Source organism: Pleurodeles waltl, chromosome 3_1 (genome assembly GCF_031143425.1).
Source record: "Pleurodeles waltl isolate 20211129_DDA chromosome 3_1, aPleWal1.hap1.20221129, whole genome shotgun sequence".
Lineage (NCBI taxonomy): Eukaryota > Metazoa > Chordata > Amphibia > Caudata > Salamandridae > Pleurodeles > Pleurodeles waltl.
In genome coordinates, this window is record NC_090440.1 from 86,646,147 (window position 1) to 86,671,722 (window position 25,576).

Consider the following 25,576-nt stretch of genomic DNA (forward strand, 5'->3'; position numbering starts at 1 on the left):
GAAATGGTGCTTCCTAAACTCCAGGCGCAATGAGGCAAACTTGGTGTGTGGTAAAATGCCATTCCACACTGTAGGTGTGTAGCTAGAGACGGTTTCTCCAATTTAACATACTTCCTTTCCAGTGTGGTGCTGTCCTGGCTTCTTCTGATGCACTGGCCCCATAGACCTAGTTATATAGAACCTCCCTAGACAGACAGGCAGATATATAGATAGACAGATAGATAGGCAGACAGACAGATAGCTCGATAGATAGCTCGATTGATAGATAGATAGATAGATAGATAGATAGATAGATAGATAGATAGATAGATAGATAGATAGATAGATAGATAGATAGATAGATAGATAGATAGATAGATAGACAGGCAGCCAGACAGATAGCTCGGTTGATAGATCGATAGACAGATAGATAGATAGATAGATAGATAGATAGATAGATAGATAGATAGATAGATAGATAGATAGATAGATAGATAGATCGACAGATAGATAGATAGATAGATAGATAGATAGATAGATAGATAGATAGACAGCTCGATAGATAGATAGATAGATAGATAGATAGATAGATAGATAGATAGACAGCTCGATAGATAGATAGATAGATAGATAGATAGATAGATAGATAGATAGATAGATAGATAGATAGATAGATAGATAGACAGCTCGATAGATAGATAGATAGATAGATAGATAGATAGATAGATAGATAGATAGATAGATAGATAGATAGATAGATAGATAGCTCGATTGATAGATAGATAGATAGATAGATAGATAGATAGATAGATAGATAGATAGATAGATAGATAGATAGACAGCTCGATAGATAGATAGATAGATAGATAGATAGATAGATAGATAGATAGATAGATAGATAGATAGATAGACAGACAGCTCGATAGATAGATAGATAGATAGATAGATAGATAGATAGATAGATAGATAGATAGATAGATAGATAGATAGATAGATAGATAGATAGCTCGATTGATAGATAGATAGATAGATAGATAGATAGACAGACAGACAGACAGACAGACAGACAGATAATGGTATTTGTGCACATTAATAGGTATGGGTTACATAGAGAGGTAAGGTAGAGGGAGGCAGGGGAGAGAGGGTGAAGTAAATGGGAGAGAGACGGCAATGAGATACTGAGAAGTATACGACGAGAGGGTACTGGAGTAGAGAGAGGGTTAGAGAGGTTTTGTTGGTGAAATTCGCGCCGGCGGTGTTAGAAGGCGACAGGAGGTTGTAGGAGAGAGGCGGAGAGGTGGGGTTATGAGGTGCACTGCGGGCGAGGTAAGGCAGGAAAAGTTGAGATAGAGAAGGGACATGGACAAGCAGAGACATGCAGAAAGAGGCAGAAAGGTAAAGAAAGAGCGATGAGTTAGAAGACAGAAAATAAAATTTGCAATTTAATAGCCACCGACCGCCTGAGAGTGCAAGAGTTAATTTCGGGCGGGCGGGCAGCCGCGCGTGCCAAGCTGCGAAGTGTGAAGGAACAGCTGTTAACTTGAAAAAAGGACAGGTTGTTAATGCACGCCGGTTTGACACAGGTATTTATCACTGTCCCAGCCACATTACCAGGGCCCCTTAGAAGGTGAGGCCTGGGCAACTGCCCACGTTAGCCCATGTCTTTAAACTGATATGCTTATGTATTTTGGGCGCACATTTGTGTATGTATAAGATGTCGTCTGCTTTCCCCACGTGGAAACCTGTCAATCAGCAGAGATATTTAATGAAGAAAATAAACTGAACTGTAACACATTTAAATGTTCAGGTTTTTTGGTGTCTCTGTATAAATGTCTTTATAGCTTAATTTGTAAACTTTGGAACTTGTTTGGGGTGTGGAGTGGGCTTTACTATTTAACCCTGTCTCTTTCCTGAGTGTAGCTCTTTTGTTATTTCTGCTGGCCCCAAACACTGTTCTGTTTTTTTCTGCCAGGAAGGGGCAAGTGTCTGTATGAAGTGCAGTGTAGTGTTGGGGGCCCTAGGCCCTCATGCTACTAATGAGGTGACACAGAACTTGGGTTGGTATAACTGGCCCAGGGCACGTGCACCTGCCCATTTTTATTAGCCGGGTCACAGGACTGATGCCGCCTGTGATGGATGGATATGGGGTGAGTGTGGAAGCCAGCCCACAGCAAAGTGGCCAGTGGAAACACTAGAATGTGTCCAGCAGGACACTACAGTGCAGCAGGCCTTGGGTCTGATGGGGCCCTGGGTGGCAGCCTGTGCAAGTAGTCCTTGCCATCACATCATTACCAGGCAAACAATCCGCATAGGGACAGGGACACCCCACCATCCTGCTACCACCCTTCCCACCTCTACAAGATCCTGCGGGATCAGGGGAACAAGTCGCTTCAGTGGAAGCATCTGCTATTTAAACGTAATAATTGTATCTTTCTGTCGCCTCGTGCTCTTGGGGTAAGCCCCACATAGTGTTCTACAGCAATAGGGGATGCTTGTGTACACAGCAGGTCAGTGTTTAATTTGTAAATAAAAATGTGCAGGTGCCCAAAGATCTCTTGTGAAACACACGGCTGCTGCATTTAAATGTGCAAGCACAGAATAATGGGGCAATGTAATCCTGAAGGCACCTCGGGCTTCTTTAAGCCACTTACACCCACTTCCTGCCCCTTCAACTCACTCCTGCCGCTTTCTGCTTTCTCCCTTTATGACGATTTTTTGTTTTTCTTTCCTTCCAACTTCCTCATTTGTGTCTTTTGCTCGCAGTAAATGCCTGATGCAGAAAACTAAGTGCCGACCCTCAAAAATAAGTGCTGGTGCCAGGCACCGGAAACCACCGGCTCAAATTAAGCACTGCACCAGGTTGACGCTTGTGTGCGCACTAGAACTGTCACATTCAGGAAATGGTTGCATTTCTCTGTTGTTCTTAAACATCACATGTGAAAATAAAGTTGGAAAATTCTCCCTATTTTTAAACCCCACAGAGCAGCTCCTTGCCTGGGCTCCAATGGCACGCCTACATAAACGTTATCTGCTGTTCCTGGGAACCACGATTAGGAGGGGGTGCGCCCAACGGTTGTACGTTATCAGCGACCAAACCCTTTTCTCGCCCTGAATACCAATATTTAGTTTGCATTTGTTTATTAAAAACGGAAAACTCTGATTTCAACTCTGTATTCGCAGATTAACAATTTAAGCCGGCTTCATCGCAGTCACTGATTGTGACTCACATGCATCGCCCAGTATTTCATTTGCAGGAGCCCAACCTCTCTGAAAGATGCCCAGCCCACGCCTGTGCCCAGCATCCCTCGTTTGTTACTGGGAATTCGAGAGCTACAGGGAAGCGCACCTGTGACTCACAAGGCAACGTTGTTTCAACCCCTCAGGTAAATGATGTAGGCGAGGTCACCACGCCTCTTCCATTCTATTGAACTGTAAAGTCTTTATAGCGCTTCTTACTCCTGGCGAGGCTCCAAAGCGCTTCTGGATGGTCGAGGAAGAGCTTGATACCAGTGGTTGGCATAGTGTTGGCTTACTCATGATAATCCTGATTTTATTTCTATGTTTTTTTCCGTAAAGCGCTCTGTTGTTCAGCAGTTGCTACAAAGCTTCCATCACCCGGCTACTTACAGAACCTTTGTTCATTATGCATTCTAGTGTGGCATACGCAATGTCCCCAATAATATAAAAAACATTATTCCATTTGACTTGGGGAATGTTTGTGTGCTGGCATGCTGTCTGAAGTCCTCACAGCAGTGGTGTGAGGGGTTCCGCCCTCACGGTCACCTTCCAGGTGCGAGGGGTCGCAATACGTGGGGCCTCATTATGAGTTTGGCAGTCTTCAGACTGCAATACTTTTGGTGGCGGTTGGACCACAGCGTTCCTGGTGCTCCGACTGCCAGATTACAACCCTGGCGGTCCGACTGCCAGGACACCGCCAGGATCACGGATCCCCATGAGGTGGTCAAAGTCGTGGTCAGCCACAGCAGAGCCCATGGCAGCACAGCTGTGCTGATTATGACTTTGCTTTCCGCCAGCCTTTCCATGGAAGTTTCCCCGCCATGGAAAGGCTGGCGGTAAGCAAGTGCTGGGGGCCCCCCGCCAGCACCCTCAGAATGCGCACTGTCTGTGCGCATTCCGAGGGTGCTTGACTGCAACTCCATTGGCCGCAGCTCCCTTAAGCCGCATTGCCTCAGCTCCCTTAAGGGAGCTGAGGCCAATGCCGCTGCAGTGTTTCCGCCGCGCTGACCGGTAGAAACGTGACTTCGCTTTCCGCCAGCCTTTCCATGGAAGTTTCCCAACCATGGAAAGGCTGGCGGTAAGCAAGTGCTGGGTGCCACAGGGGGCCCCCCGCCAGCACCCTCGGAATGCGCACTGTCTGGGTGCTTGACTGCAACTCCATTGGCCGCAGCTCCCTTAAGGGAGCTGAGGCCAATGCCGCTGCAGTGTTTCAGCCGCGCTGACCGGTAGAAAAGTCGTAATATGATGTTTCCATCAGTCAACCTTGTGGAAACATCGCAATATGACGGGGTGAGGCCACCGGTATGACTTTCTGTGAGCAGTCTTCATCAACATGGCTGTCTCAACCGATTGTGTTAACTTGCAAAAAGCTTTGGATCCTTATCTTAGAGGATTAGTTGTGGTCACTTGACGACTGTCCAAGACAGGGCTTAATTTGTGCCAGGGGCTGCTGGTGGTCAACACTAGCATTCATTTTAGGAGACTGGGATTTACTTTGAGCATCTATGACCCAAAGCAAGACAGACGCATAAAAAAAGCGAAAGACGGAGGAAGTAAAGGAAAACAGTGACAAATGGAGAAAGAATGGGCGGACAAGAACCTGCAAGAGTGAGATCAAGAGACAGGGAATGCAGGTGGGTGGAAGAATGAAGCATGTGGTGCAATCAGCATTAGGCAACCAGTATTTGGCAGTGGCAAGCTCATTTGGCCCTTAAAATTATTATTATTATTTTTTTTTACAAAGTACACAGTGCCAAAAAGAGCAGCTGCCACAGTTTCCACTGTATGGGGACGATTTGTTATTAATATCAAAGAATGATCATGTATTTTGGTTCTGGAAGTTTCTAGAACGTGCCCATCACGCATGGCCACCTTTAGTGCTGCTGGCACCCGTTATGACAATCATTTTTGCCCCCCAACCCCTCCCCCAACGACCTCCTCCCCAGATTCCCTCACTACCAGCAAAAGTGTCACTCACCGCTCCATAGACCCTCACTCACATACATTTAATTTATTTCAAAGCACTGGTAAAAGCAGGTTTTACTAATAAGAAAGTACATCTACCCAAACAGAACCTTTTTAGCAACATCAGGAGTTATCCTGACATTTTTTCTGCTGTCTGAAAGCAGGAGGCAGGGAACTCTACAGCAGGTGTTGTTTATAGATGGTAAATTATCGCTAAACACAGCACCCCCTCCTGAGGGCAGCGCCCAGTGCAGCCGCACCGGTCGCACTGCCCTAAATCAAGTGTCAGATTACAATGGCAATACACCAAAAATATGGATGTTGTTAGATATCATCCTGAATACAGAGTTTGAAGGAGAGAGTGAACTAATTCAGAAATATATGGCTTTTATTACGTTTCATTCTTCATTATCCAATAGTCACAAACCTGGTTAGGTCAACAAGTTTGTTGCCAATAATATTTGTTGAAAGTTCTGATCGGATTAAGGGGGCGCCAGAACTAAGACTCCTTTGCGGTTTATAGTTTTAAACCGGGGAGAGATCTGTGGCGAAATTAACCACAATTCCTGCTGATTTTTCAAATTATCTAAGGATAATGCGACCATTTAGGTAGATTATGCCTGGAGAAAATTGGTAAAAAGAACAAAAGTGACTCCATCTGATTTTCCGCCAAGTTGCTACAAAACAGAACACAGCTGAATTAAGGAAACATTTTTGGGGACAAGTTGGATGTCATTTGTAAAAAAAAATGACGCTCCATTGGCACAGTCTGCCGCTAAAGCCTCGTAAATGAGGCCCACTGTATTTTAAAACACAAACTGACGCCCACCCATGTGTTCTTGCGATTTAATTCACATTAATTTCCTGCAAATCACAGAATATGTTTAACTCACTGAGCAAAACTGTCCAGCACTATGCTGTAGTTTCATAAATGCACAGCAAATATGAAACAAGCATTGACAAAGCCAATAGGTCTGGGCTTTAAAAGGCCAAGCCACTGGATTCGACAAAGCTGTTTGGCACCAGCCTGTAAATGTGTGCATGAAGAAGGTTGCACAATAAGATTTCTATTAAAGGAAACCCATTTGATGATGACTGACCATGTGCACACAAACACCATGATGCATGCAAGCTTGTGCACTGTGATGCATGTACACACGTGAATTATTAAGCCTAAACCACACTTTTCATATATCATTCTAAGATAGTGGAAAGCCAAGTTAGACCGGTAACGTAAATGTTAAAATAAAAAAAAAAAATGTGTGTGTCTGAAAAAGAAAGCAAGTGTTCCAGTAGCACTTTGCAACTGGCAAGGACTTGTGAAAAAAATGAAGAAAGTAGAAAAAAAGCTAAAGCTGTCCTGTAGCCAGGACCCAAAATGAGTAATGAGCTGTGGAGAATACACGAGACTCATCCAATTTAATTTATGCTGGCGGTGCACACTGGCATTCATAGGGACATATTTTTTCAACATCAGACTTTGACCCAGAGCAAGAAAGAGAAAGGCAGAAAACGAAAAAAGAAGGGGCAAGGGAGAGATAGGGAAACCGTGAAAAGAGGAATAAAGGAGGGATGGAAAATCCTGCACGGGTGAGATAAGGAGGCAGGAGGTGGGAGATCGAGGCAAAGGGTGGAATCATGACTAGGCGGAGGTGGTAACTGGCAGTGGCAGTAGAAAGGCTCCCAAGAAAAACTTTTGGCTCCTGCACTTAATTTTGATCAAATTAAGAACTGGGTCCATCCTATAAAAATAAAGAGCCCCTTATTACATCCACATTTCCAGTAATTCTCTGATGTTCGCCCTAATTACCCAATTAAATATTCATAGTATTTTCAGACATGCTTCTCCTTAAAGAGAAAAGATAAAAGCTGAATCTATTCAAGATCATTGATCCAATATTAACTCGACTTCATATCTTCCAAGTAATACCTTTTGCAGCTGTTCTATATGGAACACTATGGAGTAGACGTGCAGGAACCTCGAGATGTGGTTACTACTGCATGAGCCAGAGGGAGGATGACACAACTTTTCCAACCCTGGACTTTTCATTTAGCGGCCACTGAACAGCAATCAAAGAGCCATTTGTGGATGTAAATTAGAATTAGAAGCGAACATGGCTTGATTTATGAGTGAAAGATCTTCATAATGGTGCCCTTGCACCTACATCATTTTACTCAAGTGACATATTACCACGCAATGGAGTAATTCTACCTCTTGGCAAGTCCCACTCTTGACAGAGCTGCAGAGCGTGGGTGTTACAGGGTTGGGCATTCCTGGAAACTTTGAAAGTACCCATTTTTGAAAGTTTGTGGGTATTTCTACATTTTTATATGACTCACTTCCACCATAGAAATTGTCAAAGATTTTATCCTGCATATAGTGTAGTCTTGTAGAGTCGAGAGTCGTAGAGTGGAGGGTCTTAGAGTGTCCTGGAGTAGTGTAGAGTGTATTAGAGTAGTGCAAATTAGGGTGGCGTTGAGTTGAGTACAGTGACTTTGATTGGAGTACAGTGGAGTGGAGTAGAGTAGAATAGAAAGGGGTACAGTGGTGTAGAGTGGCATGGAGTAAAGTGGAGTGGAGCAGAGTAGAGTTGAGGAGGGTGGAGTGGAGTGGAAGAGAGCAGAATGGAGTAGAGTGGCACAGAGTGGAGTGGCGGAGAGTGGAGTGTTGACGACTAGAGTATCATAGAGTGGAGGGGCATAGAGTATTGTGGCATAGAATGCAGTAGAGTGTCATGCAGTGAAGTGGCATAGAGAAGAGTGAAATGGAGTAGAATAGAGTGTTGTGGAGTGTTGATGAGTGTTATAGATCACTGTAGAGTGGAGTGCCATAGAGTGGAAAGTCAGAGTGTTTTGGAGTAGTGTGGGATAGAGTGGAGTGCCGTAGAGTGGAGTGTCATAGAGTGGAGTGACATGGAGTGGAGTGACATGGAGTAGAGTACCATACAGTGTGGTAGAGTGGAGTGGGACAGAGTTGAGTGTCATGGAGTAGTGTGGGGTAAAGTGGAGTGTCATAGAGTGGAGTGACATAGAGTGGAGTGGAGAGGAGTCCGGTGGTGTAGATTGGGGTGGAGTAGAGGGGAGTGGCATAGTGCAAAGTAAAGTAAAGTGTAAAGTACAGTAGAGTGGTGTGAAGTGGCACAGAGTGTTGTAGAGCATGGTAGAGTGAAGGGGCACAGACAGGAGGGGCACAGAGTGGAGTAAAATTTTGAAGAGTGGAGTGGCTTAGAGTGGAGTAGAGGGGTGCAGTGTGGAGTTGCGGAGAGTGGAGTAGAGTGTCCGAGTGGAGTATCATAGAGTGGAGTGGGGAGTTGTAGAGAGGAATGCCGTAGAGTGGAGTGGGATAGAGTGGAGTGTTGTAAAGTGGAGTGGAGAAGAATAGAGTGAAGTTGGGTAGAATGGCGTAGGGTGGAGTAGAGTGGAGTGGCATATAGTGGAGCAGAGTGGAGTGGCACAAAGTGATGTGGAGTGTCATACAGGGGTGTGGAGTGGGGTAGAGTGTCATAGAGTGAAGGGGATGAAAGTGGAGGGGGTGGAGTGGGGTGGAGTACAGTCCTGTTAGGTGAAGGGGCGTAGAGTATCGTAGAGTGGAATAGTGTTGCAGAATGGAGTGCTGTAGACTTGAGGGGAATAGAGTTGAGGGGTGTACTGTGGAGGGGCATAGAGTGGAGTGTCAAAGAGCAGAGGGTCATAAAGTAGAGGGGTGTAGAGTAGAGGGGCATAGAGTGGAGAGGAACAGAGTGGAGTGGCATATCATGGAGTAAAGTGTTGTAAAGTGGCACGGAGTAAAGTGGTGCAGACTGTAGTGGGGTACAGTGGCATAGAGTTATGCAGAGTGGGGTATTATAGAGTGGAGTGTCATAGAGTAGAGTGAAGTGGTATAGAGTGGAGTAGAGCTGTAGAGTGGGGTTGGGTGCAGTGGAGTAGAGTAGAGTGGACTAGAGTTAAGTGGCATAGGGCCAGATGTAGCTAGCATGGAGTAGAGTGGACTAGAGTTAAGTGGCATAGGGCCAGATGTAGCTAGCATTTTGCATGGTGCAAACTGCGAAAATCGCAGTTTGCGCCATGCAAAATGCGCATCGCAATGCACATTCACATTTTGCGAGTCGATACCGACTCGCAAAATGTGAATGTGACTCGCAAATAGGAAGGGGTGCTCCCTTCCTATTTGCGACTCGCACCGCAATGCCAAATTGCTTTGTGACCGCGAATGCGGTCGCAAAGCAATTTGCAGTTATCACCAGTGTCACACTTGTCGTAACCCATTCGCAAAAGGGAAGGGGTCCCCCTGGGTCCTCCTGAATGTTGCCAAAAAGTTTTTTTCAGAGCAGGCAGTGGTCCAAACGGGCTGCAAAAAAAAAAAAAATGCTTTATTTAAAAAGCAGTCACAGACATAGAGGTCTGCTGTCTCCAACAGGCCACCATGCCCTGTGAGTGCAGGGAATCGCTATGGGGTCACAAAATGCGACCCACCTCATTAATATTAATGGGGTGGGTCTTTGCGACCCCATTGCGATTCGCAGACGGTGTCTGAGACGCCGTTCTGCATCCGAATTTGCGATTCGAAAATTACTACATCTGGCCCATAGAGTGGTATAGAGTGCCACAGAGTGGAACAGCAGAGAGTGGAGTAGAGTTAAGTGAAGTACAGTGTCATAGCATAGAGTAGAATAAAGTATTGTAGAGTGGAGTAAAGTGTCATGCAGTGGTGCAGTGTGAAGTATCGTAAACTGGAGTAAAGTGGCGTGGTGTGTGGTAAGTGGAGAGACACAGAGAGTCACAGAGTCAAAGAGAAGGTCGTAGAGTGGAGTGGCATAGTGTAGAGTAGTATAGAGTGGAGTGATGTAGACTGTTGTAGATTGGAGGAGTGTCCTAGAGTGGATTAGAGTGGTGCAGATTGGAGTAGAGTGGAGTAAAGTGCCATTAAGTAGAGTGGAGTGGGACAGAGTGGATTGGTATAGAGTAGAGTGTCAATGAGTGGCCTGAATTAGCCATAGAGTGTTGCAGAGTGGAGTGGCAAAGAGCAGAGTAGAGTGGTGTAGTTTGAAGTGGCATACTGTAAGGTGGAGTAGACTGTTGTAGAGTGAAGTGTTGTAGAATGTAGTATCACAGAGTAGAGTGGCACAGAGTGGACTGACGTACACTGAAGTATAGTGTAGTACAGTGGAGTAGAGTGAAATGGCATAGCATAAGGTGGAGTAAAATGTCAAAGTGGTGTAGAGTGCAGTGGAGTACAGTGGAGTAAAGTGTAGTATAGTAGAATGGAATGGCAGAGAGTGGCATAGCGTGTAGTAACGTGGCATAGAGTGTCGTAGAATGGAGTGTAATAGAGTGAGTGGAGTGTCGGAGAGTGGGGTAGAGTGTCATAGAGTGGTGTGGTGTACAGTGACATGGAGTAGTGTCAGAGTTGAGTGGCGTAGTGTGGAGTAGAGTGTTATACAGTGTGGTGGAGTGAGTGGGATGGGATAGAGTGGAGTGTCAGAGTGAATTGGCATAGTGTGGATTGTCATTTTATGGAGTGTAGTAGGGTGGAGTCTCATAGAGTCAAATAGTGTCACAGAATGTTGTAGAGAAGGGTGGCATAGAGTTTACCAGATCAGAGTGGTGTAGACTATCAGTGTGGAGTGGCGCAGGGTGGAGTGGCACAGAGTGCTGTGGAGTGTTGCAGAGTGGAGAGGTGGAGAGTGGAGTAGAGTGCCATAGAGTGTCGTAGAGTGCAGCAGAGTAGAATGGAGAGGTATGGAGTGGAGTGACATAGAATTGAGTGGCATGGAGTGGAGTAGAGTGGTGCAGAGTGGAGTAGAGTGGAATAGAGTGGACTAAAGTGGAGTTGAGTAGAATGGTGTAGAGTGGAGTACAGTGACATAGAGTGGTATAAAGAGGGGTGGTGTAGAGTGTTGTGGAGTGCGGGGGCGTAGACCGACAGAATGAAGTAGAATATTATAGAGTGGGGTATGCATGGTGTGGTAGTACACTGTCATTAGAGACACACATTTTCAATTGAAATTACCAGTATTTTGCACAGACATACAGTTTTACTGCAAAAACTATACAGAGCAGAAATGATATTGTGTGGAAATGGCATCACCTAGTGTTTTGACTTGTTTTGATTGTTTTAAAATATTTGTTTGCACCACACTTCTGAGTTACAAAAAATGTGTTCATTTGTGCTTTCCTAAATCTGATATATTCTGAATTATTTGCACAGTTCATTATTAGACATTTACATTTTGTTGTGTGCTAGGGAAAAGCCTTTCCTTTCGTACCCCATGTTGTCAGATACATTCTCTCACTTTGAAGTCAGAGGAAAAAAGTAAACACCAACCTTCCATGGAAGACAGAGACTGACATTTAAACTCTGTCTCTGAATGCACAGCAAATGTGACACGATAAGAACAAATTGGATAGACGTGTTTACATAATGGAAGAATACAGTAAATTTGTTATGATCCACGAGAGGGGCAAAAACATGCTGGAAAGCCTAAAACAAATAAGCCAAGCAAATAGAAAGCAAGCATATGTGATTTATAAACCACAAAGCCAATGATAAGCAATGGAGTGGAGTGGTGTAGTGTGGAGTAGTGTTATACAGTGTAGCGGAGTGAGTGGGATGGGATAGAGTGGAGTGTCAGAGTGAAGTGGCATTGTGTGGATTGTCATTTGGTGGAGTGTAGTAGGGTGGAGATCAGAGTGGTGTAGACTGTCAGTGTGGAGTGGCGCAGAGTGGAGTGGCACAGAGTGGTGTGGAATGTTGCAGAGTGGAGAGGTGCAGAGTAGAGCAGAGTGCCATAGAGTGTCGTAGAGTGCAGCAGAGTAGAATGGAGAGGTATGGAGTGGAGTGCCATAGAATTGAGTGGCATGGAGTGGAGTAGAGTGTCATACAGTGTAGTAGACTGAAGCAGAGTAGAGAGGAGTGGGCTATAGTGGAGAGCTGAAGAGTGGCGTGTCATAGAATGGAGTGCTGCAGAGTGACCTAGAGTAGTGTAAAGTGGAGTGGCATAGAGTGAAGTAGAGTTTTGTAGAGTGAAGTGTCATTGAGTGTCATTGAATGGAGTATTGTAGAATGGAGTGTCAGTGTGGAGTGGCATAGAGTGGGGTGGCATAAAGTGGATTGGTGTAGTGCTGAGTGGCTTAGTGTAGTGGCATGGACTGGAGTGGCATAGAGTGGAGCAGAGTAGAGTGGCGTAGAGTGCCATAGAGTGGGCTAGAGTTGAGTAGAGTGGGAGGCGCAGAGTGCCATAGAGAGGGGTGGCATAGAGTGTTGCGGAGTGGAGGGGCGTAGAGTGACAGAATGGGGAAGATTATGGCAGAGTGCAGTATGCATGGTGTGGTAGTGCACTGCCATTACAGACAATACATTTTCAGTTGAAATCAGGTGCCTGCTACGTCTGGCATAGGGTTTGCACTGAAAGGGTACCTTTTTAAGACAAACTCCAATGCATAAACATTTTTAAAACATTTTACAAATTTGAAGTGTGCTGTGCAGTGTAGCACACGTGCAATGTGTTTTATTATTTTATTTTATTTTATTTAATGCGTTTTTATATAGCGCGGACTTTACCCGAAGGTGTCAGAGCGCTTCACAATAGGCAAAGTAAAGATACAAGAGGAGAAAAATTACAAGTGAGCCTGTTACAAAAACAAGCGTTACATTACAAGAGGCAATCGTGATAATTGTGCACGTATCAAGAGCAAAAAATAAACGAGGTAGCAAACGATACGTTATGAGAGGAAAAAGTGACGTGTGCAGGTTACAAGAGTAAATAAAGTACGAATAGAGGTAAAAAAAAGTTGCAATCAATGGAAGACACTCAAAACACTAAAACAATAGTTATGTTACATGAGGCAGTGGTGGCCGTTGTGCATGTATCAAAAGCAAACAAGATATAAGAGGTAGCAAATGATACGTGGAAAAGGAAAGGTGCAGTGTGCATGTTACAAACGAGTACAAGATACAGGTAGAGGTAAAATACTGCACTAAATGGCAGACACTCAAAACACAAAAACACCCTGGGAAGGCACTTCTATAGGCATGGAGAACAGAATATCCTATAATGGAAGGACTTCCTTCTGAAAACAGAGGGCTTGCATTAACTTTGGAAGTGTCTTTGAAGGAGGAGAGCTTTGAGGTCAGTTTTGAAGGCCTGGGAAGAGGTGGTGGTCCGAAGCTGAGGCGGAAGTGAGTTCCAGATTCTCACCGCGTTGCCTGAAAAGGATTGGGCCATCAATCTTTCCTTCTTGAAAATGGGGGGTTCAAGCAATAACTTTTCTGCATTACGTGATGGTCTGGAGCCCCCAGAGAGTTTCAGTTTATTCACCAGGTAGCGAGGGGAGGAGGAGTGCAAGGCTTTGTGGGTGATACATGCAGTTTTGTAGATAGATCTTGCCTCTATGGGAAGCCAACGGAGGGTGGATAAAATGGGTGTGATGTGGTCGCTTCTTTTGGCCCCATATATGAAACGAGCTGCTGAATGGAGAATAGACTTCAGGGGGGAAAGGTGGGATTTGGGAAGGCCAGTAAGAAGAGAGTTACAGTAGTCCAATCTGGAGAGAACCAGTGCTTGGACCAGGGTTTTAAGGTCGTACTCCGGGAAGAAGCGACGAATCCCCCAAAGAAGGCGCAGTTGGTTTCGAGCAGACTTTGCAATGGAGTTAATGTGGGAGAGTAGATTAAGTTTTTTGTCAAGAATGACACCAAGGGATTTTGCGCTCTCGACAATGATGGGCTTATTGTTCATTAGATTGATCCGATCCATCCATGTTTGCACTGGGGGATGAGAAAGGGAGGAGGAAAGGAGGAGGAATTCTGTTTTGGAGGGATTCAGGATCAGTTGATGTGTGGAATGTAATAAGAAATTAACAATCTTCCCACTTTTCACTTGCCTCCAAGAAGTGCAGAGCCAGGTCTGGCTTTGTACTAGCCTCAAGGCTAGGTCTGGCAATGTTTTTAAACTTAGCTTTGCATCACCAACTATGGGCGGTAGCACTGGAATGTCAAAGGCCAGCCAATGGAACACTTCCCTGGAAAAAAACATTCTGCACATAGCAGAAAGCGCTACTTGCTCAAATTTAAAGGTAACTTCTCAGCACAAAACCTTTTTGCGCTTGAAATTAAATACTTTACCAAGACTGTACCACTTTCCATTCCTTTGCATTACTATGTGGTAGAACGTGCTCTCGATAAATCTACCCCCACCCACCTGCTGGTCATTAATAGATGGAATAATTATCACACCTGATAAAGACTGATACTGAAATGATCGGAATTTATCGGATGCGATAAGTAATACCTAAAACAAGCTCTTGAGGAACAACTTGAAGATATTGGTGCTTATTGCAGCAAAATATGCATTTTTGGTAATACCCAGACATCTTTCTCCCAGTAAATGGGTGCCTTTAGTAACACGAGTTTAGGCGAAGGAGACCAAACTTTCAAATCACGCTTTTATTTAATTTTATTCTGAAAAGTTAGGGGCACTTTATTGAGCCATTTGCCCTCTCTGACACTAATCCCCAACCTTAATGCTGCCTGTGGACCAGGGAACTGGAGGTCTGTTGCTACAAAATGATGAAAATAGTTCTTATCGCTGTCTGCTTCTACACAGAAAGTCTGACATCACAGGGTCTCAAAACGTTTCAAACACGTTCTTATGGATGGTTGGTGGGCGAGGAATCCGAGAGGTGTTGGTTGGACAAATAAACACAAAAAAGTAAAAAACTTCCCTTTTACGATCCCTGGTGTATAATGTATTACCAGAAAATCACAGCCCCCGCCTCAAGTCTCTAGGGGGGCCGTGAGCATAGCTGTTCATTTCCTGACAAGAACACATACAATCTGCATGTGATGGAGACCATACCAATACAGAGAGTGTCTCTAGAAAATGGTATTAGTGTTACCCATTGGAGGCGCTGGAGGATCAGAGGTCTGGCAGAAGCCATATCAGTTCTGGCAGAGCACACAGGGGAAAACAGATTTTTTCGTAACTTTTCCTGCATGTAGCTTGACTGGTTGTCTGCTGCCCGATGTTCTGTCTGCTGTCCCAGTGGCATAAATGTTTCTGCATATGTTCCAGTATGGGTGTTAACTGCCCCTGGGTTAAACCAATGAGTTGTCTTAATGTGCCTGTGCAGAAGGGAATGGCTATTAGATGGGGACTTGTAAATTATGTTTCTTTGTATTCCCTTGCAGGTCAGTGCAAAGCTCAATCTGTGCAGGCTCCGTCACGTGGTTGGACATTTCTTAGGACGATATCTCACTGTGGGATTTACCTATTGCAGGCAGCAATTTCATAGTGCAAGGCCGCCCTGGCCCTAATGCAAGTAGAGAGCATGGGACCACCTGGCCCTAGGTGGATAGTTGAATCGAGACATAATTGGGAGTCCACTGGCCCCTCACAGTGCTGTGCCCCTGTATCACTAAACTTGCTGCATTAGTGACAGCTATGCATCCAGGGTGTCAGTCAAGGGAGTAGCCAGAAAACTAACATAGCACCCACTTTGAAATGAAGCACTGATGCCACAAAGCAAGCTGGACCAGCTTAGTTGGCTCTTCCATCTATGCATCTATCCATTCATTTTTTCAACCTTCCATTCACCTGCAGATATCCACAATTTCACCTTTACATTCTGTCATCTAGTCAACCTTTCATTCATCAGTCAGTTGTTCCCTATTCATCCATCCAATCTGCCATCTGTCCTCCATCCATAGATTCCTACAATTTACCATCGATCCACTTTGCCATCCATCCACCCACTATGCCACCCATCCATCTATCCACTCTGCCACCCATTCATCTATCCATCCGATTAGCCATCTGCTCGTTTATCCATCCATCATCCATCCATCCACTCTGCTATCCATCCATCCACTCTTCAATCCATCCATCTAGACGCTCTGCAATCCATCCCAACTCGATGCCATGTATCCATCAATCCATCATGCCATCCATCAATACATCCATCCACTCTGCCATCCATCCATTCACCCACTCTGCCATCATCTATACATTTTGCTATCCATCCATTCACTCTGCCATCCACCTATCCAGTCTGACATTTATCTGCTCTGCCATCCATTTGTGAACTATCCATCCTTAAACCATCAAATCTGCTATGTAGCCATCCAATCTTCCATCCAGCCATCCATTCACTATGGCATCCATCCACCCTCCCATCCATCCAGTCACTCTACCACCCATCCATCCACTCACCCGCTCATCTCTCCATGCCTTTATTGTGCCATCCTTTCACTAGTCATCCACCTATCATTCACCTATTCATTCACTCACTCATTAATATTCTCATTCATCCACCCATTCATCCATACATCATTCTTTTCATCTTTTCTTCCAATATTATTTCTTTATTCCCTGGTCTGTTTGCCCAGCTGGCATTTTCCTTGCTCCTTCTTGCTCTTCATTTGATGCTGTATTCCAGTGTTAATGGTGAGCTTTTGCCTGCTGAGTTGCAGACAGAAGAGGCCTTAAAAAAGAGCACCACCCCCGTTCTAGCTGCTGAACTACGGGGTGGGCATGGATGGGGGGTGGTGTTCACTGCGCCTCTGGTGTCATTATAAAATAAACAAGCATTTGCAGTGCAACGGGTCTCGCGTTTGCTCTAGTTAGAGCTATTAGCATTGTAAACTCCTAACTAGACTTTTCTTGCCACATAAATTGAAAATGAAAAGTAAAACAGTTTCACATAACTAACCGGACTTTTCTTGCCTTATAAACTGAAAACTAAAAGTTTCACATAAGCGAGACGACGGCCGCCATCAGCACAAAGTAGACACACAAAGGGAAATAAAAGTTTGTTTGCAGTGAAACCTATCGGTCAAAAGTGCAATAATCCATGTAACCGGCAAAAGTGCAATTACCTTTGTAACAGGATCGATGCCATGCAAACCATTTGACTACTGCCCAGCGAGATTGCGCTGCGAAGTAAAGATAAAAAGTAGTCCAGAAACCAGATGGAAAACATCGAGCTTCATATGTTTTCAGTAGTTGGTCGGTGCGCTCAAGGAGGGCTAAACACCGGAAAAGGCATGACGTACGCATGCCTTTCACTAATGAAAGCAAATGGATTTTAAAAGGCAAGCCCACGAACCAATGAAAGTGACTGATGTGTCATGGGCGTAGTTAGAAGCCCAAAGAGAGATTACAACAAGGGTCGGAGCACTTTGCGCTCCCCCCTAAAAGTAGAACTACCTGGCACACTATTGATCAGAAGATTAACATCATGTTGCAGAATCAACTCTGTTGGTTCCGTTACTGAATTTTGGAACTGCAACTAAACTTTAGTGTAGTGGGAATTTTATACCATCAGCAATAAACAGGCGTTCGGGTTTAATAATCAACTCTGTATGTTACTGGCAGCTAGTGCATACTAAAGCAGTGGAAGTCCTATGAAGAATCCACTGGTATGATAATAGCTTTGTTAAAGCATGTTGGATCAGTAGAGGAAGACAGAGATTTAAGTTCTGTAAGGCCATCCAATGATAAAATAGTTTCAGCATCCTCTAAGCCGTGGGATAGATAAAACCGCACAGTTGTTACCTTATCGTGGGCATTTTGGTCTACTTTCCTGTGAAAAAAATGTGGATTATTAGTTGGGGTGGATGGAAGTCCCACAAAAGTAATAAAATCGCTATTCTTGTTCAGTCCAGTTAAAGTTTCAGTAATTTAAACCTGAGCTAACCCCCTGGTAGTTATGGCGCACGTCACATAGGCATAACTTAAGAAAATGTGTAAAGTATTTGAAAGTAACAAAAGAGTTAAAAAGTCAAGAACACAACAAAATAAAAATCACACTCCAGTTTATAACAACTGAGAATAATCTACTGAACAAAATGACACCAATATGACAAACATCTAGTAATGGGAACCGGAGATTTACATTATTATAGTTTTAAATGAAAATAGCTCCAAAACACATTAAAAGCCAACCACGGTCATTTGGTTTTGCTTATTGCTTACTGAGGAGCGACTTTGGGCCAACTGCAATAGAGCGCAGGCTGGATGGAGAAACCGGGTTCGGACCAATTCTAAGTTGTATCATCCAACTTAGGACCTGAATTATGTTGGCGGTATGGAAACTCAGTTGCAATAGTGATGGAGTAGCCATACCGCCAAGACTGTGGTCTGCCCACCAAATTACAACCCTGTTTACACCATGATTAAACCCCATCCCCCAATGGTCTTTACTCTGCATGGCAGCCCTCTAATTCCTCTCACCTAAATTAGATGGGGTGAATTGGAGGTCAGTTTTCACCACCTGTCACTGCCAGGAAAACCATGGTGGTAAGGGGCGGTGACAACTGCTAAATGCTCCCCATGCCATGGGAGAGGACTTCCATGGTGAGGTGAGCATTTTATTTTTTATTTTCAGTAAGAAAATCCTGCTCTGGGATTTTGTTCTTGAAAATAAAAAATAAAACTGTTTGGTGCAGGCCTGCTGTGACGCTGTGACAGTGGTTCCTGCCAATGCTTTAGAAATAACCGCCAGCTTGGTGGTCATTTCTAAATTTGGTGTGCAGATTTGTCTTGGCCTGCTGGAAGGTAAGCCCTCATCCAGGCCAAAGGAGATTACTCCCTCTGCTAAAGTATAAATCAGGCCCTTAGTTTCTGAAGAGGGTATTAAAAATCCATGGTGGGAAGAGGTAGCAGGCTGTGGCCAAGAAGGGCTCCATGAGGCCAGATAGCTATCAGACGAGGTCCCGGTGAGTTGTTGACTTTTGTCAGGAAAGCTTGTAGTGATAGGATTTCAAAATTTGTGTGCAACGAAGGTCCCTCGCTGGCCGGATACTTTTAGCGCCTTTGTCTGGTGAAGATTTCTACACTCAGACACAGTCCCTTTTTTTGGAACTCAAACTCCCCCAGATGGGCAAGGCTGCAAACTTTAGCCCAAAAGGAGTCCAGGTGGTCGGATTTGGTATAGTTGGTACATTATGCTATGTTTATTAATGGTGTATAGTACAAATTAAATTTTTCTGGAGTTGCACATCTTTGTTGCAGTAATATGTGCCCGTAGCCTCTGAAATCTCTGAAGGCATATGTACAACTATACAATGTTGAACACTGAAAGTTAAGCTGTTGTTAAGCACCTCATGTTAGAATATACAGACATCATACTATTAGGATCCAATTGGCACGGCAATAACACAACTTGCTCTTGAGTGAAAACCTAAAATAAATGGGCTTTTAATTCTAGCTTTACAGTGGATATCTTAACTATTACACTGACACTAACTAGTAGTATACACCTGGTCCAATTTTCTGCCTGCATGACAGAAAGTTGCAGGTGGATGAAAACCAACTCTCTCAAGCTCAACATAAACAAGACAGAAGTGGTAATCTTTGCCAAAGACACGTCGCTCTGGGACTCCACCTTTGGTCTGCCAAACTAAGGCCCACACCGGTCCCAGCAGCCCATGCAAAGAACCTTGGAATAGTAATCGACAACCAATTCACCATGACTGGCTAAGTGAACGCAGTCTCCATGTCCTGCTTCAACACTCTCAAGATGCTCAACAAGAATTTTAAATGGCTCCTCACCAACACTTGCAGAACTGTCACCCAAGCCCTACCAGGAAGATGGATTACTGCTAAGAACTTCATGCTGGAATCAATGCTCAACTGACTAGAAGGCTCCAGAATATACAAAACTCAGTGGATAACCTCATCCTCAATCTTCCACCACACACTCAGATCATCCCACATCTCAAGGACTCCACTGGCTCCCAATCCACAAAGGAGAACTCTTCGAACTCGAACACAAACATACAAACTCTTACACAACATTGACATCACGCACTTCAACAACCAGACACCTCTTCCCAGCCAGGCTCCTACTAGCACACATCCCCTGCATTTACCAAAATAGAATCGGTGGTCTTGCCTTCTCTCACCGAGCTCAACAACCTGCCCCTGCACTTCAGAGCTGCCTCCTCAATTCTTGAAGTCTGCAAGAAACTGAAGATCTGACTCTTCACCTAGCACCAACCCTGGCGTGACCCATACAGCTTCTGCTTCCGCACCAAGATGACTGAACAGGTGAGTTCCACGCTCTAGAAACATACATAAGGGTTAAAAAAAAGTGCATTGTGAAGCATGCTGGAAACAGGGTAAAGTTAGAAGCAGTGCAGGACCTGCCAAGAATATGGACTCAGATGCAGATACCGGGCTGGACCAGGAACCAAAAACAGCCCCGACAAAAATGTTCAAACCAGCCCTGTTGCCTGCCTCCCTGCTCTCTCTCTCTCTCTATGCAGCCATTTTCCTAGTCATTCTTTTTCCCCTCTCAGTCTCTTTGACATCTCTCCATTTACTCTCTTTCATTCAGCTTTCCTTCCCATACCTCCTTCTTTGTTTCCCTCCTGCCGCCCATCGATTATGCCTCTGCTATGCCACCTGGAATAAAGCCTGGGGATCAGGAAAGCACCAGAGGTGGCCTCAGCCCTCTAAAAACTTGTCTCCAGTGGCCCCAGCCCTCTGGAGAAATGCCTGATGGAGTAAATAACCAGTGCAGTGCTGGCCAAAGGAATATGTGTTCATATAAAAAGAGTGTTGTTACAGTGTGGACAGCAATTGAAAGCGGAGTAGGAGCAACAAAAGGCCTGCTGAAGCAGAGCAGTAGCTGCCAAGGACATGGTAGGAAAAGTGCTTAAGCTGGATAATGGCAGATGTTGGCTATTACAGGGCTTATAGCATGAACAGTATGCAGAAATAAAGTTAGACGTTTTTAAAGAAGGTGCGACTACATTGATGCAATGGGCATAGGCCAACACAAGAGCAGTTGACTATGGGTAAGAGAATATTTTTTAAACGTTCAAAATAAGAAATGAGTTGGGGGGTGATTGTGAGTTGCACGGTATTGGTGGGTCATAAATCTGCATGTGAAAATAAAACGACCCCACTGGCGTACAATTAAGCATGATGCAAAGGGGAATTACTCTGTGGCATCACATGTATTGTCATAAAATCTGTCCCAGTTCAGTGGAGTTTAACTCATTTAGCATCAGCTCTGAGCATGTGGTAAATGTATGCTGCAGCCTCTGGAGGAAGGAGATGTGGGGAACAGGGAAGGGAAGGGGAAGCCAGGTTCCGGCAGGAGGAGCAGTGTATGCTCCCCCCGGCTGTTGCTGCACCCAAAGCCTCATAAGATTTTTCTATGTGAAATTAACACCCGGTACACTTATGTCTGATGGTCCAACAACTGGAAAAACTGGTGTGGGAACACCAATTCTCTCAGAAGCAGATAGAGCAGAATTCCATGTGGCAATTCAACTTCTCCTGGCTGATAATTAGAGCCTTAGACTCCTTCCACAGAATGAGGGCTCAGAGGCCAGGTTTAAGCAGCCCAAGGCAGACCTTCCAAAATGGGACAAAAGGTCACTGCTGACAATCGTTTGTCAAAATGGACAGAAATTTTGACAGGACTACTGTACCACAGAACCTATCACTTAGGATCATTTCATCAGTGAATTTGTGTTAGGAAACGGATGCTCAAGATATAAGTGTTTGTCTAAAATTAATAGGAGGACCACATACACAAACAAGTGGTCTTCTTTCACATGTAGCACCAATTCTCAATGATCCTTTCTTCGCCAGCGAAAAATGTCTTTAATGGATACAATATTTGTTCAACATGATCAGTGAATTCTAAAACATATAAGTTAAAAAGAAACCATTTCATAAGGCTTTGATAAAATAATGTCAAATTCTTCATTCAGAAAGTCACACAACTAACGATTTCAATATCAGAAACAATGAATTCACAATTCCACAAAATTACTGTAACGAGAGGAAAGCATACACACTTTAACATGCCTTTTCCCATGCAGCATTTTACTTAGAAAGTCAGACTCCAGACTGAGCATCACTTGATGGAGCTATGTGTTGCAGCACAAAGAACAGAATGCTCAGAGGTCTTGTAATATACCTCTCCACGTCGAACTACCAGTGCTCTACATTTTTATTCTAGGATATTCTCCAAAGGTAGACAGCTATCTTGCCCCTCCATGTTCCCAACAGCACAATCAGTCCAAACCAATTAAGCTTGATGGAACTGTATCATGTCCTTGACTGTCCAATGAGACTCCTTCCGCTTTGCTAATAGGATGACCCCAAAAGGACCAAAAATCTTCTTTCACACCAGTTGTAGTGTGTCGCCAACATGACAACCAGCCTACTCTTAATGTGTACTGTGTCCAAAAGCATACAACCAATCCTGTCCCACTCCACCAGATGAAGCTCTGTAATGTAGCACCTACCTTTTTGGTGGGCATCTTAAGTTTCATAAACTCCGCTTCTCTGCACAGGACATTCCACGGTGCATGTATTTTCACAAACCCCACGCCATGCAATTTGGTCTAAAGTAAAAAAAAAATAAACATGGGATTAGCTGCAATAAGGGTGATGTGTTTTTCTCAGCAGGCATTTAATCACAAGAAGCATACACTTTGAAGTGGATCTCTAGGAAAAAGGCTAATTGTCAAAGTAAAAGAGATACTAGATAAATTGGTCAACTGTGGGTTACAGAGGACATTGTACCCAAGTATCATGTGATATTTGCAGCAGTACCAAGGCTCACTGACCACCTCAGCTCTTCTAAAGCTTCTCAGATGACAATGACACATACATTGACAATATCCTAAATCTCCTAATGCACCCACTAGGAGAGTGCTTCATAGTACGTTGTCTATCAGAATGGGCTAAGGAAACCAGAAAAAGATTTGTTCTAATCAAGGAAGATTAATAGTGGCAATAAAGTACCTCCATCACAAAGGAGTTGTTTATCTAAGGCGCAAGATAGTTTTAAAGGATTCAACAGAGATCGATAGATTACCTCATGGAAAAACACTCACAATTAACAGATATTTTGTTTAATTATGTTTCATCTCTCCTGATTCAGATGATGCATTATCAAATATTCAAGTTTTGATTTAGACGAAATCCCCTTTGTGTGCCTCTCTGGGCTGTGCCTGAATGAGGAACATCTAAAGGATTTTGGGGGCCCTGGGCCAGACGTAATTTGGGGGCCCCTGTTGGCAACAACTCTGAATTTCATGCCCTCTTTGGCCAGGTCACTGACAATGCACAGGCACACTGGTCCAACTTCTAATTTGTTTACATCTATTATTCAGGAATGTTTTCAATATTGTAACACATCAGCTACTCACTAATACTGATGCAAATATTCTCTGTGACACCCTCCCATTTCTCATCTGTAAGATCCTTTATGATGTACAAGTGACTTTTTTATGGATGTTTCATGAAACAACATTTATCTGCCAAATCTCAATAACAGGCTCTCACACATCACCTGCATTAAAACAAATTATACGAACATGATAATTAAAACAATCAGTTTAAGAATTATTTAAGGTCATCAAGGCAAGACTCTGCAGAACAGAGATGGCTCTATCAGAGGCCCCCTTAAAGGCGGGGCCCTCTGCCAGAGCCCACTTTGCCCATGCTTTAAAAAGTCTCTTCCTAAATTGAACATTTCAGGTTGTTTATACTGGTGTGCACTTCAGTCGAAATACACTTGGAAATATGTGTAACTAGATTGTTTTCTTTTTATCTCCTGCTGTCATCGCTTCTTAAAACATATTTTTATCACATATGTTAGTTTGACTCACCATTAAGTCATAATATTATTGGCTGAAATGAGATGTGTGGATGATGCAACAGCCCTAGTGCAGTTTTAATGGCTACACAAAAGAATTATGCATTGAGATGTGATGATGTTATGCAATAATGTATACTGTAACTAGTTTTATATGATAAATGTATGATTTTTATTGTGTTTTAATTTTTTTCCTTAGATTTTATAGACTGGTATTTAAATAAATAGAATTTTACAACTATTACTACTACTAAGGCAGTGCTCTTCCCTTAAAGAAACTTATTTAAGCAGATGCTAGTTCCCGCAATCCAGATTCAGAAGATGGCTATCTGTACAAAATGGAAAAATGTATTTCTTTATATGGCACTTGAAATGGGACATCTGCTGTGTGCTGACGTGAGGCGGTAGGGGAGATATTGTATCCCCTAACACATTTCAACTGATATTAACAGACAATTTCCTTCATGTGACTATACTTTTGTGTTACCAGCTTGTGTGTTCTGCTACTATCTGATTAATAAAGACTATGAATGCCAATGTGGCCACAACTTTGTGTGTATGCATTGTGATGCACTGTGACCATTTTGGATTTTTAAAATTTTAATTTACCAGTCTGAGATAACCAGTGACCATTTTAGGGCAGCAAACTAAAACTAAGAGAATCACACATGATAATACTTGTATCAGGCTGTCACAAAATTATTTTCTTGGAAAAAATGTAAACAATTAAACATGGGCGGGAAGTGGAAGGACAGGAAGCAACACATGAGTGGGAAAGCTAGTTGCTCAGTAGTAGTATGCAGCTGCCAGGTGCCCACACAATTATTTAAAAGAAAAAATTAAAAGTTATGAAAAAGTCTTAAAATTGGGGGTGGGAGGTTGTGGGATGGTGGTGAGATGACAGAGAAGGTGGACAGTAAAAGCTATGCACGCCCAGGAATGCTAAAAGACATGAAAATCTCTGTCCCAGATGGCAGCAGTGGATACCACTCATCCAATAAATTATGGTAAAGTAGCAAAGGTCTAGGTAAGAGACAAAAACAGGAATAGGAAACAAAGCCAATGATTCTGGAGCATCAAACTGAGATTCTGTGCATAACGGTATTGTAGACAGTAGCTCGCCAACATCAGAAAGCTAAAGCTGTCTGTAAGCAAGACCTAAATAGGCCTTGCAGCAACACAGGCCTGTAGTAATAACAAGTAAACAAAGATAAAACGTATGACAAAGTAGGGTCTTTCTATCAAGCATAGGCGTTAATATGGACAGAATAACATTGTGACCTGATGCCATGTTTTACAGTGTCAGTCAATACTTGAAATGTTGGCATGTCTATAGTCAAAGTCATATTGGTCTTTTTATTTTTATATAATAATAGGTAAGACAAAGGTACATATCCCAGAATGCACACCTTTGCTGGCACATGTGCCAGTCCTGGCTGAAGGTGTCACATCTGATACTGGCCACTGATAGCACTGAATATGATTGGCTAGAGGTTCCTATCAGCTGCAGAATTTTGTATTGGAATGATATCCTGCACCTTACTCCATTGACCAAACAGGTTTGGAACTCCTCTACTAACAGGATTTTAGAGGAGCTAAAAACAGATCATCCACACAGGCTCAGGAGTTTGATACTCCCATTATAGAACTATTTTTCTTAGGTAGTTACTCTTTGGGAGACAAAATGCTATTTATCTATAATTGGGCTCACAATACTCATTGACGTAATAGAAACTGTTCATTTGTAAGAGATTTGTAAAAGGTTTTT

General features: G+C 43.6%; 1 protein-coding gene across 3 annotated transcripts in view; it reads right to left on the reverse strand.

Moving 5' to 3' along the window:
- ANO1 (anoctamin 1) overlaps window positions 1-25,576 on the reverse strand; it is a 616,593-nt gene that overhangs the window by 190,478 nt on the left and 400,539 nt on the right. For all 3 annotated transcript variants that reach the window (XM_069221899.1, XM_069221898.1, XM_069221900.1), the window contains one exon: window positions 22,451-22,549. In XM_069221899.1, the coding sequence (XP_069078000.1) occupies window positions 22,451-22,549 (99 nt within the window). The remainder of the gene's footprint in view (window positions 1-22,450; window positions 22,550-25,576) is intronic.